The sequence below is a fragment of the Anabas testudineus genome, chromosome 24, assembly GCF_900324465.2.
Source record: "Anabas testudineus chromosome 24, fAnaTes1.2, whole genome shotgun sequence".
In the NCBI taxonomy this organism is placed as follows: domain Eukaryota; kingdom Metazoa; phylum Chordata; class Actinopteri; order Anabantiformes; family Anabantidae; genus Anabas; species Anabas testudineus.
Window position 1 is genome coordinate 1802742 of NC_046632.1, and position 14731 is coordinate 1817472.

The window sequence follows — 14731 nt, forward strand, 5'->3', positions numbered from 1 at the left end:
GACATTTACATGTTTTGTAGAATCCATTCTAAAATTAAATCCTCGGTTCAAGAGACAGCCCATGAAAACTTTGAAATGTCCGGCGTTGTTTTCCTTGCTCCAGCAGAATCACTCTGAAAACTAAACAAAGCAAAACAGCTGGAGCACAAAACACACACAGTGCTCAAGTCTCTCCTCTTCCTCCATCGTCTCCTCTCAAGATCTAAATCTCCTTCGAAGAACTAGGTCAAACTACCATATGAAAATAATTATCAGTGTCTTCAAATTAAAATATTCCTTGTGGACACAACGTAAGGATTTCAATTTGGACCTAAGCTTCCTCAGCAGGTGATTTTCCTCAGTACTGAAGTTATGATCAGGTATATTTCTGTTCCATTTTGTCACTAAAGACCTAAAACATTCCTCTATACGCTTGAGAAATGTTGCTGTAGCTCTAACTCTGTGCAGTCAGATATTGTAAACGCTCGATGAGGAGGCGGGTGGAGGGAGACACACACTCTACCCAGCAATTTTCCACGCACACATTTTATGAGTATAAACAAACCCACCTGTTAGAAACTGAAGTCAACGATGATACACGCGGCACCACCTTTGTTCTAATTTAGGCAGCGTGTAAGGTGCAGAGGAAGTGAATAACATTCAGATGAGGAAGTCTTCTGTGGTATTCAAATGACAAAATGACAAATGTCACATTTTGTGGAATTTTTTAATATATAAAAAGCATTTCTCAACCCAGTGCAGCAAGGGAGTAACAATCACCTGATCTTTAAGGTCAAGTTATTTGAAAGGAAGCCAGGGGATTAGGCATGTGAACATGTAGATGGCCTATTAGTCATGCTGTATACAATTAAGGCTCCACTGTTCTCTTCCCCGACCTCCTGCCCTCATCTGTATCTACTCCTGTCCTTATCCTTGGATTTCTTTGGGGAGCGGCTGCGGCTCCTGTCCTTGTGGCTGTGGGCTTTATCACGTCCCTCTTTGCCATGTTTGACCCGTGACTTGCTGTGTTTGTGGTCCCTGTTTCTGGAGCGGGAGCGGGACCGTGAGCGAGAGCGAGAGCGCTGGCGTCCAGTTTTCCTGTCTCTGCGGTTCTCCTCACTGTCCTGGGAAGATGGGAAATGTGGGAGCGTGACACTGTTAGTGAGTAAAGGTAAACACATAAGGTTGTGTTCAAGACAGTACAATTACCCATAACGATAAGAACCTTTTTTTTTTTATAATTAAGAAACTAACACAGCAATAACAATAATTCCACATTTCCAGCAACTGTCAAATGTGTGGTTGGTAAGCCCCTGCTGTAACTGTGGGTGCTCACACCTACCACAACACCTACTTAGGGTTGATGAAATTGGGATCACGATTTCCTAGAAAAGCTGCTACTTTGTTAGAACAGTGCATCATCAGTGATGACTTCTTACAGGTTTAACTAAGAGATGAGTGAGCAGACTCGAGATTACTGGTAACCCTTAGAAGTGGTGCTGAGTGGATTGTAGTGATATTTTATGCAAATCAAGCAAAGGTTGAAGGAAGGAAGGCCGTCGCTGTCAATCCTCTTCAACAGTCATTGAGCCTATTTAAAAATAGAAATGTCCAGCACGAGTGTTTGGTTTTATTGCATGCACCACGCTGAACATGGACTTAGAGATATCTGAGCAGATGAGGAGGAAAACGTCTGCCAAGCATGGACGAGGTGGAGGCAAATCCAAATGTGGCACCTGTGCTTTAATAATTTCGTCACTACCCCAGTCTAAGCACCCCGAAGTGCTTTAAGTCACAACATATAAGCAGTTGTTTCTACTGTCCAGATGTGCCAACATGTTTTTAAGTGTGTATTTGTGTCTGTATACATAGTTGTAGTACGAGCAGAAGCCTGTGCTCGTCTGTATGTGAGTACAGATCCCTCTAATAGCAAATGTCTCAACAAGGGATGTCAACCCTAGTCCCCAGGTGTGTTCAGCTAAACAACAACGACACTTCTGGAAGATTCTGTTTTTTAGGCACATACGATAATGTGCATTTTACCGTAAGTCACATAAATTTTGTTTTCAGAGGAAAAACCTCAAAGAGCACAACCTCCACTATGAAACATGGAGGTGTTTTTCTGCCTTTTGAATTTGATTTGTCTTAGTTTGAGAAATGCACACCGCCCAGTGTCAGAGACTGTCTCAGTCACAGCACCTCAAATAATGACATACACCTAAATCACCTGAGAAAGCAGATAGCTCAGGAATAGTTGACAAGTGATCAAGTCTTATTGAGAGCAACAAAAAGAGTGAAGACTGAAGTGATGTCTCAAAACAATGTGTTTAGGTTTGGTGGTCATATAAAATAAAAACACATTAGGGTTTCCTAGTGGGTCAATTTGTGCTGTTACAGACATCACATTTAGTTGAATTCTATTAATAATTAATAATGACACACTATTGATCCCCTTGGGGAATTTGTGGTTGCCAAACAGTATATATCACTACTATGGGGTTTCAACAAGTAGCTAGGAGGAACCTGAAACACTTTACTGATCCCTTTGGGGAAATTGTAGTTTGGACTGCTGCAGTAGAGGAACCAGGAGGAACCAGGAATCGAACCAGTAACCCTGGGGTTTATAGACGACTGCCGTCTCTAAGTTTTATTGCACCCTGTGTTTTTGTTGTGAATACATTTCAGAAGCAGTGATATTTCTGTCTGTGTGTGGAAATAGACAAATCCTTACACCTGGGCAACTAGAGCATCTAGAGTATTAACTTATTAACTGAGTACAACGAACACCATTTTCATTATTACAGCTACTGTCTGCTGCCTTTTATTTACTGCGTGATTAATTTTATGATTGTAGGAGTATCAATACTGCAAATATTACAAAATTTATGAAGCAAAACCAAGGACGCCCTTTAACATGCAGAAAAACAAAACCAAAACAGAACATATTATGTTTATCCGATATAAACAACATTTGGACTGATGGTGCTGGACTCATCCCGCATTACACCACATGATTTTAGTTGATGATTATACCATAAATGCTTAAGAGCTAAAAAAAAAAACTAATGAACTTTCAAAGTCAAGGTCAAATAGGTCAAATAATCCTCTGTATCAATCTCCTGGTCTGGCTGCTAATCTGGCTGCTAATCCGAGCTAATGATTTTATAAGGCCAATTAAGAAATGAGAAAAACCCTTTTGCAATTGTCTTGCAAGTTTGAGGTCTTCGGGACAAGCAGAAAAATATTTGTGGGATGCATAATTGCAAATTAAAAGATGCTAGAACAGTGCTTAATGCCTTTAGTCAAGCATGGTAGAAGCAGTGTGATTGTCTGGGGGTGCTTTGGAGGTGGTAAAGTAGGATATTTGCACAGAGTGGAAGGGACTTTGAGGAAGGAAAGCAATCAAAAATGACAGCTATGCCTAAGGTTTGCCAGGCTGTAACTGCTGCAAAAGATGTTTTTTTTTGATAAAACATCCTGTCGCCTAGTGCTTGTTAAAGAGGGGTGTAGTTGGTTTTTTTTGTATAAAGTTATATTTCGTCAGATCTTAAACCTTACACTGTAAAATGCCTTAAGATGACATATGTTGTGATTTGTCGCTACATAAATAAAATTAAACTGAAATTGAATATTCAACAAACTGCAGCATTTGACAAATCACAAACTCTTGCCTGTTTGCTACATCAGCTTCTTCAACAATCCCAAATTGCTCTGGTTCAAATACAGGAAGGACCTAACTTAACATTTAGTTAGTGCTGCAAATATCACTGTATTCATGTTAGACAAGCGCTCGTCTTGTCACATAACTGTAACTATGGTAACTGTACACAAGATGGTTACAGCCGTTTCCTCAAAATGTTCTACTCACAGTCCCCGTGTATACATAAATATTGGGTTTATTTATGTATACATAATAAACTCAGAATGGAAATGAGACTAAAATGAAAACTAAATGAAAACTCAATCTAAATCAAGTGCCAAAATGAAGGCTCATGTTGGAATCATTTTATTTTTCCTGGTCAAAATAAGGAAATAATGAGATCTGACTAAAAATATGACAAAAGAGCAAACTGGTGTTTGTTCACACTCCAACCAGATTAGGTGTCAGAGCTTAAGACATTATTTAAAAAACAGGCTTCAAACCTGGGTTTCACCCAATTGTTTCACCTGACAAAGCCAGCAGAGACAAATGGCTCCCACACAGAATGAAATCAAGAACTAAATAAATATTGGTAGGGCAAATATTATATTAACAAGAGGAACAAGGAAACACACTTTATATACAGTAAGATATGCTTTGACAAGCTTGATATTATTATTGCAGTAACAAACGTGGGTTGACCATACCAATTTCAACATGATCTGCTAGTTAAACACAATACACGTCTGAACATGGTAAACTGGTTATGTACCATTGTTCAAACGTGATGGCCACTTAGAAATGTCATTTTTTTAAAGAAAATACTTTGTGTAATGTAGTGTAGCAAATATTAATACTGTGTTCCAAAGGCATGCTGTGTTTGTAATGTAGCTTTATCAATTTAAAAGGCCAAATTATTATAATTATTTGTTTTATAATAATATTAATACTAATAAAAAAATTAAAGGTCCCCTATTATGCAAAATCCACTTTTTGGACATTTCATTACATTAATATGACTCTACGGATGCATGTAGACATGCATGTTATGTTAAAAGTCAACTTTCTCTTTTTTTCACATTTTGATGTTTAGTCAAATCCTCAGGTGACCCACAAGGGTCCGTTTAGAATCCTTTACCTTCCTGACGTCACATAGTCCCGCCTCAGGCTTGGTCCAGATGAGGGTGCTGTCTGCATACCAAACGTTGTTGCTGTGTGTCTTATGACAACAAACGAAAGAACTCCTGAGACAGGTTTATTTGTGGTTGGTATGTAGTGAGTTACACAAACACAGAGGATGTGTCTCTTACAAACATCAGGTATATTGTTTGTATTTTACAGCTACGTAAGCTTGTGGATTTGTTATTTCATCTACTTCAATTTCTATTACTGAGGGCAGACTGAACAGCCACAGTTTTTTGTTTAATAAAGCTCAGCAGCAGTACTGCAGTTTATTTATGACAAATTATAGCTATCCATTCAATTAAATGTGTTTTACAGAGTTAATCCAAACACTGTTGTTACTAATAGACTTCTTCTTTTTTACTTTGTCATGTTGGACAAGATGCTGACAAAAGGATGTTGAGCCGCCACCAACATTTTGCTCACAACAAATGTGCAGGTACTTCAAGTGTTATTACTTTTATCTTAAGAAAATTGTCTTTGGTCTGCTGTTTTCAATTGTTTTATCTTTACTGTACTTGAAGACTCCAGAGTCCACCCTGTATTACAATGATAATGTTCACTTACCACAAGTAAAACCATCAGCTGGAGACCCTCTCTTCAAAGACCAAAAGAAAGAATGCTGAGCCAAACCAATTAGGACTGGCTGTCATTCGCTAAGTTTTATATTGCTTCATTTTTAGCATACTAAGCAACACACCCTGAAAACGGCTGCTTTGACAAAGGGCCTAAAAAGCACATTTTCAGACAGGTCAGCGGAGGCGATCAACACGGTTTTTCGGCATGAAAATGTACAGACTCATTCTTTAGACATCCAGGACCAACATACTTCAGCCTGAAAAGCGTAATAAGGGACCTTTAATAAATTAATTAAATAAAAGATTAAATACTAGAATTTGTGCCTAAGCAGTTGGCAGCAAAGTCTTGTAGCTTATCTACAAGACTACCTGAATTTCTCTTTGGGGATTAATAGAGTTTGTCTTATCTAAGAATCATTAGAAGACTCTTGCACTTGTTAGCACAGATGAAAAAATGGATGCTTTTATGGAAAACAAGGAAACTTCTAAGTCACCCTAAACTTTCCACAGTAGTAAACACATTGTTGACTAAGATAACTACAAGCCATTCATTGAAATGGAAACAGATTTAATTTAATCTGAACTGATAACCTGTCTCTTTACACAGAACTATTTATTTTAGAAGTCGCTAGCTGCACATGTGCACCTTCATTCATCACTTGTTTTTTAAACTGCCACAAGTTGAAGAAACTTATATCAAAATGTTAAAATAGACAAAGCACTTTTGGCTGACAGCCAGGTAACAGCTTACATAGAAACACAGACAGTGTAAATGGTAGAAGAGGCAGAACAATGCCACACTCAAAGAAAAGACTACCAATCAATAGTTCCATACAATCAAGGATGTTATCCTACGCATTTAATTTTAGATGATAATTAAAAAATGAAATCTATTCATGTCATTATTCTTGAAAGCATCCTCACTTTACTTTCAGTTCCTGCACTTACACAGTGCCATAACTCCTAAATGTTCTGGTTTGTTAAACTTTACAAATTAAGGAAGAAACTTGACCTTAAAGTTTTGTATCATTTAGGTTGTAATTCAATACAGTTTATCACATGGCTTGGGGATGGCCCGACCAAGTGGGTCTGATCCAAATCAATGGCTTGATCCAATCTACCCTTTATCTCTGAAATCCTTGAAAGAGTAGTTTTTAAGCAATGATGTGACCACCTGTGCAGGAATAACAATACCAATTTCTAGTCAGGATTTAGAGTACATCATAGTACAGAAGGTGCACTCTTAATGGTCATTAATGATTGTCTCTTAGCAACAGCTGACTTGTCTCTATCCTTGTCTTGTTAGATCTTAGTGCTGCATTCAACACTATAAATCACAACATTCTATCGCACAGACTGGAACATGCCATTGGGGTTAAAGGAACAGCACTAGGGTGGTTTAAATCGTATCTATCAGATAGATTCCAGTATGTGCATGTTAATGAGTCTTCCATGCACATAAAAGTTAGCTACAGAGTTTTGTGCATGGGTCGATTTTTTTCACTCCATATGTCCTTCCCCAATATTATTAGGAAACACTCTATTATTTCCATTGCTATGTCGATGATACCCAGCTATATTCATCTATAAAACCCGAAGAAACTAATTATAATTCCAGATAATTTATTGATAAACAGTGCCTATAAAAAGTTTTCCCCCCGTTTGGATGTGTCATCTTTTTATTGACATTATAAATCAATTATGGTCAATAAAAGTTGACGACTTTGACAATAAAATAACAGAAAAATAGTGAAAACAGGTTTCTACAAAGTAATGTCAATTAAATAAAAATATATAAGCCAGTGTCTGTCCTACACAATCACATTTAATTCTGCTCCATGAGGTACTGTGTCATTATTTTTCCTTTAAATATATATTATAGAGAATATGTTTTGTTTAGAATTTAGGAGAAATATTGTCAGCAGTTCAAAAAAAAGTAAAACAAAGCTGTTCTTTTCACCAATACATACACCTATAAAGGATAAATCTTGAAGTACAGATTATTTTGCAGTGGTCTTTTATTTTTTTTCCAGAGTTGTATATGAATAAAAATAAAGACATAAGTGCTTAGGAAGTTGCGGACAAGTTCTGTTTTCTGTAGATTTTAATATTATTCAGGGTGTCTGTAATAGAAATTTTTATTTAGATTTTTAATTCAGCTGAAACGATGACCTAAACTGATTTTATGATTGGGGTACAGACCTTAAGGTAAAGTGATATTTTAGTAGAGTGTGATTTATTTTTATTTTTTTGAATAAAGCATACATAAAAGACCTTCTAGAGAGGCTTTCTTTATCATCTGCAAAACATTTGAGCTTTTGAGGATTTGTTACTGATGATTTACACAAAAAGATAAGTAGATCACATGATTTTCTTCATATAGATATGGAAAAACTGACATTCTGAGACTAGTATAGGTCACTGGGGTGAAAACAGAAGTAAAACTGCACAGTCATTTACTCTATGCTCAAAGTATTATGCTTGTGAGAGTATAACACTATATGAATTTATGGTTTTTGTCCATGGCATTTAAAGGCTCACTGAAATGTGTTTTAGGGGCTAGTGGGTAAACATACCTTATGCTTTTTGGACTTCCTGCCATCCTCATCATCTAAATGATGGTGGTGTCTCTTCTCCTTGTGCTTTTTCTCAGATGACCGATGACTTGTTGCCTCCTCTTCCTCCTCAATTAGCAGGTCATACTTGGAACTTTTGGGAATGTTACGGAAATCTCCAAATAGGTGACAAAGTCAACACTGAGGTGTTCCCCAAATCAAATTATTAAAAAAATATCCATTCCCAATGAAATGTCTTGACATCATGTGCTAAAACTGGAAAATTAAATCCTAGACTATTTAAACACAAGGATACTCTTGTTTAGGCTTTACTTGATCCTTGAGAGCCAGTTTGGATTGGTTCTCCACATCCTTCTCATAGGCTTTGAAATCATCTTTAGTATACTTTCCCCCTAGGAAAAAGAATGGCATGACAGGAAGATACATCTAGAATTAACTCAGACTGAGGAGGACAGTAGAAACTACAGGTAGATGTACACTGGATAAAATAATAATCCTTCAAACAAAAAGAAATAATTAACAGATGTGAACCACAAAGGCTTCAGAGTACCTTTCCCTTTCCATTTGATCTTCGCAACGGACTGGCTGAAGTCCACATGAATGCGACGATCATCTATGAGCACATTGTCCATTTTGAAATAGGCCTTTTCACAATCCTCCTGCTGTGGAGACAGAAAACACGAAGAAAAGGCGTGAAAATACAGTGTTAGTAGAAAATTGATTTAAAATAATAGTTTTAAATGTCATTTATCTGTATATTAATGTGCACATTATCTTCTCAGTTCACTGATTAACGGTTTAGTCAACAAGGTATCAAAATTTCCCCTAATGCGAAGGGTACAGTTACTGTAAGACTGTTGTCTTTCACTTAACAATTCACCTACCCACGTGTAAATTCTATACATGTTTACAACAAACAATACAAGGACACTCTACTCAGACAGTCTGCATTTAAAATCAGACAGTGTCTGCTGCACTCAGTAAATGAAATAGATCAGTAAATGAGTCTAGAGCCCTCTAATGCTTAAGTTATTCACTGCACTTTAAACTGTTTAACAAGATCAATTTCAGCACCAGTCCTGAACGGCCTTCTATAAATACAGTTCATGAACATTTTCAAAGAACTGATGCTAAAACTGCACCCACTCCTCTGGTGTACAGAGGATTCATTGTCACCCGTTCAAACCACTGACAAAAATAACAGTGCAGTTGGTTCCTCATGAACTCTTACTAGTGTAAATGAATAAAGTTTGTGAAGGGGAAGTTGCCCTTGAATAGCTGCTCAGGTTGTAATGTTTTACAGCAAGCCAAGCATGATCTATTTTTATGATAACTTTTGAGTATTAAAGTTTTACTTCTCCATTACAATGACTCATGTGATGATGTCAAAACATCAAACTGAAGGGGGTTTTCCATTTTTTCACCTTAATTACTTACACAGTATGTAGTGTATATCTAGTTATAATGGCTGATGAGCTTCTCAATACACCTTTAACGCACCTTTAATGGCCGTGTGCAGTGGATGGTGAGATACTGGTCATTTTGGCTGGTGTTTGTGAAATTATGAAAAAACACAAAAACAAAAACTGCATATACATTGTATGTGTATTTACCATTTAGATTTTAGATTAAACAACAAAACCTAATGAACCAGCAGCTGTGTGTATAGGAGTCTATGACTCACAGAACTGGGAAAGCACTTACATTTCCACTAGTGGTGTCAATGGATCATTGTATTAACTAAAACATCACATTAGAAGTCACCATTTGATGGTGAAGCAATAGTTTATTAGTCACTTGTAAGTTACCCTAATATTACATACTGTAGATTTACAGTGTAGGAAACGTGCATATTAACTTTCTTGCTAACCATGGGTAATAAAAATTAATATCATTTTGTGTGTCTGAGTATGAGGGGTACTGTTCTGGGGAAATAAACTAGCCAGGCCTGGTAGCCTGAAGGAAGCACTTGAAATAAACAATAGTATATTGTTATAACTAATCGTGTTAGTTAGTGTTAGAGATGCTAGATGACCTTTAACCTTTAAGTGTGATATATTTGACTGCTGCAATAATTTCATCATTTCAGTTAAGAAATATAAATGTAAGGTCAGACATATTTTATCCTTATATATGGCTGGGAGTTAACTCATGATTTTGTATCATCTTGTCTGGATTACTGTAACTCTTTATATTCTGGCATTGGCCAATGAGCTGTAACCTGTCTAAAGAGGGGTGGAAAAGCAGGCCAAGGAATTTAGGGAGTACAGTACTTCAGTGTTAGCTTTTCTCCATTAGGCACTAATACAGTTTAGAAATAATCTTAATTGTCAATATCTATTAATTTTTACCAAAGTGAAGCCCTTAAGTAAAATTCTTAATTACTGTGTCCATATAGTAAAGTAATAGCAGTAACAATATGTCACTGAGGGTGTCTAACCCGATAATCTTATAACTACACTTAAAATATAGGGAGAAGTTTTATAACCAATGTTTAGAATATTTACCCCAATCCTTCTCTTTTAAACTAATTCTCAGGAAGTGAATAGTAATTTTACATTAAGCTATAAATCCCATCCCCACACTGCCTCTAATACACTGGTGTAGTATCTGTGTGCAAATAGAGGTATTTTGTGACACTGTATTTCATGAAGATGCTCACCTTTTCAAACTCAATAAAAGCATAACAGAGGGAATCTCCAGTTTTCCAATCTCTGATGATCTCACAGCTGTACAGAACAGAATAGTGTTTGAAATTTATTCGCAGGAGTGATTAAAAAATGAACATGCAACTAAGGCACAATGAAAATAGACCCGTACAAACCTTTTTATTGTCCCAAAGCGGGAGAAGATGATTTCCAGGTCTTCATCTGTGGTCACCGGGTTCAGTTTGCACACAAACAGCACGTTCTCTGGAGGCTTCATATCTGCGTCAGGGAGATCACCAAGCTGGAGAATTGTGGGTCACAATATTGTAAAAACATCTCAGGTTGCATTGCTATGTTTTGTAAAAAGCTCAGAGCAGGTTTCCTCTTCTTACCATCTCCAGTAAGATGGCCTGAGTTTTAGCCTCCTTCTCCTTCAGCTTCTCCTCCACCTCCTCAGCCCCTTTCCCATCTGTGTCATCAATTACTTCATCTGCTCCGATTCTGCCGCTCTGCAAAGAATATATACTGGATTTACAGCAATAGTCTTTTTTCTTTTTTCAGACCCAACATAAATTTACTCGTGAACATCTGTTTTTGGGTACTTGGAGCTGAACTCTCTCTGTTAACATTCCGCAATTTTTAGACTAGAGTACTATTTAATTGCACTCTTATAACATGATGAACAGATTAAAAAAGACAGCTTTTTAGAAATGTTTGATTCCTGCAAAAGACTCAAAAGAGATGGGACACTGGCTAAATAGGAGTGAAAAGTTTTGAAAATAGAAAATCACTGTCAAATCTTTATCAATGTAAGATTTATTATCATTTATTAACCATCTACATTCGCAATATTGAAATATTGAAAAGATTAAGGGACTCACATCCAGCTGCTCTTTTGTGGGTTCAGGTGATCGATCAGGGACTGGCAGGTCAGGAGGGTCATCAAATGGGTCTTCCAGGATCACAGTGTGATTTATTCTGAAGATAAATTGCATTATTTTCTCATCACTTTAAAACTTCATGCTCCGACTCACTGCATTTATTGGATATAAGAACCAAGCAGATGATGGGCAGGTGATCTCTCAAGTAAAGTGCAAAATTTCCATACATTGTGTCAGACCTTATATCACATGAAAGACCAGTGAAGTTTCAAAGCTAAAATACTGTGTAAAAAAATTGTGTTAAGTGTTCACTGGAAATATAGTATGTACTAAAAAGTACAAATACAGTACAAATACTTCTTTGTAGAATTTTACAAATTGTAAACAACTATGCATAATGTCAACTAACCACTACAAGTTTGCCAAAATGCACTTCAAGGACTCTCAGACCATGAGAAATAAGATTCTCTGGCCTGATGAAACAAAGATTTTACTCTTTGGCCTAAATGCCAAGTATCATGTCTGTAGCAAGACACCACTCACCACCTGGCCAATACCATTCCTACAGTAATGGCTATGGTGGTGGCTGCATCATGATGTAGGGATGTTTTTCAGTGGCAGGCAATGGGACACTAGTCAGAATTGAGGGAAAGATGAATGCAGCAATCCCTGATAAAAACATGTTCCAGAGAGGTCTGGATGTCAGGCTGGGGTGATGACTTATCTTTCAAAATGACAACAACACTAAGCACACAGCCAAGATAACAAAGGAGTGGCTACGGGATAACACACAGGGCAAATGGAACTGCCCAAAAATAGGCACCAAACTTACAGCATCATTCTCAAAGACTTAAGGCTTTAATTGGTCCTAAAGGTGCTTCAACAACTAGTATTGAGCAAAGGCTACATATGTACATTATTACATCAGTCAACAAACTTCTTTCACTTTGACATTATAGGGTGTCTTATGTAGAATTCTGATAAAAATGTAATGTATTCTGAAATAAGGCTGTAACATATAATGTGGAAAAGTTAAGCACTGAACACTTTCTGGATGCACTTTATATGTATGTAGGAGAAGATTTACAGCCAAAAGTAACAGTATTGTTTAGACTCTACTTCTGTAGGAAGCTGAAGTCCTTTAATGTGTGCAACAACATGTTGCAAATCTTTTACTAGGCTGTTGTAGCCAGTGGAATTTCCATTGCTGCTGTCTCCTGAGGCAAAATAAATAAATAAACTGATCAGGAAGGCTATGTTGGGGACTGGAACCCGTGGAGCATGTTGTAGAGAGGATGCTGAATGAAAGGTTGAACATCATGATCATCATCTATCTATTCGTCTGACTTGGATGAAGCTCCAAAGTATCACATCTGTTTCTTTGCTAATTAAAGGGAGGAAGCCCTAAGGTTACTTTAGCATTTCTGTTACTGTTGATCAGTGTAAGGTAAACCTTTAATCTTAGCAACACTATTTATCCACCTTACCTGATATCCTGAAATGGGACAAAATCTTTGTCAACAAAGGTCTCATTGATTTTGGCTAAGACATCCATGCCTTCTGTAACTTCTCCAAACACAGTATGGACTCCATCTAGGTAGTCCAGGTTCTCACCAGTGGTAATAAGAAACTGAAGCAAGAATACCAACAGGTTACGTACATCATGCAACACAAACTAGTAAATTACAGCTCTCCAATTACTTAATAATTACATAGTAAGTTATTTGTTTTGGGGGTTATATATATTTATATAAGTATATGGTAGGTAAATATTTATATTTCAAACTGAGTCCTGCAGAAAATTCTGTTGCCCAGTGATTACAAAAGTCTGTAATACTGTGAAACCAAAAAACTGAAGGCTGTACATAACATTATCCATCACAATTTCTCACAAACTACTCATTTTCTAATATTGTACTAATTACACACTAATCACGGCAGTTATCTTACAATTACACAGCAATTTACACCAAACATATGCAGTAATTTACTACGTTACCATCTATGCTAACATTGTACACTAAGACCATGCAGGGGTCCATTTACCTGAGAACCATGCTGATCGTTCCCATTGTTTACCATGGATACGGTCCCCTTCTTTCTGTGTTTGATGCGCGGTGCTTTTTCTGCATCAAAAAAGCGGGCCTGGTCGCCATACAGTTTACTAATCACACACACACACACACACACACACACACAAGAGAAAAGGTGTCATGATTGTTTGACTTGTGGTGTCTTTAAAAAAAAATAAATGGTGATGAAGACTGACCTATAGATAGATTCTCCACCACGGCCAGTCCCAGTAGGATCTCCCGTCTGCACAATAAAGTCTCTCTTAAGAAGAGACAGGCGCATTGTTAAATACAGTATGTATCACACAAAGCCAAAGTTAGGCAATTAAATTAGAAAAGCACAGTATCATCACAAGTGAAACAGTAAAAATGTTCAATTTAAACATCTTAACATACACTTTGTCATTGCATTATTTATTTCTCCACATGAGATCACCTTTCCTGAATGAGTCAAATACTCTGATTGAAATTAAAGTGTTGCAAGTGTATCCTTTAGGGTTCTTCACACCATGTCCTCAGAATGTGTCCTTTCTACATTTGTATGAACCGTGGCCTGAAACTTCATTGCTCTCCTCTGTGACTACATCGCCCTCTTTAGGTGAATAAAGATGAGTTTGTGCCCTGTGTGAATCAAGGAGATCTAAGATATAGATCTAAGATCAGATAACTTTGCGAAGTAACATTACCATGTAGCCTTACCTGCACATTGTGAATGAGGCAATAATTGTAGTACTTTATCTTGCATAGCTTCAAAAAGTTTAGGCAAGCTATAAATGAAACAGAGCACATTGGTTAATGTTAAACCGAGTCATTTCTAGCTAAACCCTTAATAACTCTCTACATGTATTAAGCCATTAATGTTTTGGTTTCTTAAAATTATGTTACTGTTGGTGAATTAGCTTAATTGTTAGCAAATGTTAAATAAACAAATGAAAAGAAGCACACAAGCTAACAACGTTAGCTAGCAACACCCTTATTCTGTAGTTTAGCTTTCCCCACAGCTCACTCAACTAGTAACCGGTTCTAAAAACTGCTGCTGTTGTGTCCAGATAATCGATTTTCTTACTTTTAGGCCTTTCTTCAGTAAATAAATCCATAACAATATCTCCCAACGTCGTTTCAAGGAGCACCGCCATGATGACGTTCCTGGTCTCGCGAGAACGGTGTAGGAATTT

At 37.0% G+C, this 14731-nt stretch overlaps 1 protein-coding gene across 2 annotated transcripts; it reads right to left on the reverse strand.

Annotated features, from left to right (window-relative positions):
* Nucleotides 1-419: 419 nt before the first annotated feature.
* ppil4 (peptidylprolyl isomerase (cyclophilin)-like 4) lies at nucleotides 420-14714 on the reverse strand. 2 transcript variants are annotated; one of them, XR_003297533.1, is made up of 14 exons: nucleotides 14623-14714; nucleotides 14256-14323; nucleotides 13754-13818; nucleotides 13531-13648; nucleotides 12972-13114; nucleotides 11485-11581; nucleotides 10996-11112; nucleotides 10780-10904; nucleotides 10618-10684; nucleotides 8506-8617; nucleotides 8251-8347; nucleotides 7956-8088; nucleotides 760-1103; nucleotides 420-656 (listed from the first exon to the last, which is right to left on the reverse strand). XR_003297533.1 is itself a non-coding variant. In XM_026340811.1 (13 exons), exons 1-13 carry the CDS (start codon nucleotides 14690-14692, stop codon nucleotides 885-887), a joined length of 1431 nt encoding a protein of 476 aa, XP_026196596.1. In that variant the 5' UTR covers nucleotides 14693-14714; the 3' UTR covers nucleotides 718-884. The 2 variants fall into 2 exon arrangements, 1 of the variants encoding a protein (XP_026196596.1); XM_026340811.1 differs by lacking the exon at nucleotides 420-656 and having other exon boundaries at nucleotides 718-1103.
* Nucleotides 14715-14731: the final 17 nt, after the last annotated feature.

Coding starts and splice junctions, on each gene's coding strand:
- ppil4 (XM_026340811.1), bottom strand. CDS start 14,692: ATGGCGGTGCTCCTTGAAACGACGTTGGGAGATATTGTTATGGATTTA. Junction 10,685..10,779: donor CGCTTTGGGACAATAAAAAG/GTTTGTACGGGT, acceptor TGTTCTGTACAG/CTGTGAGATCATCAGAGATT. Junction 8,618..10,617: donor CTTTTATTGAGTTTGAAAAG/GTGAGCATCTTC, acceptor CTGTCTCCACAG/CAGGAGGATTGTGAAAAGGC.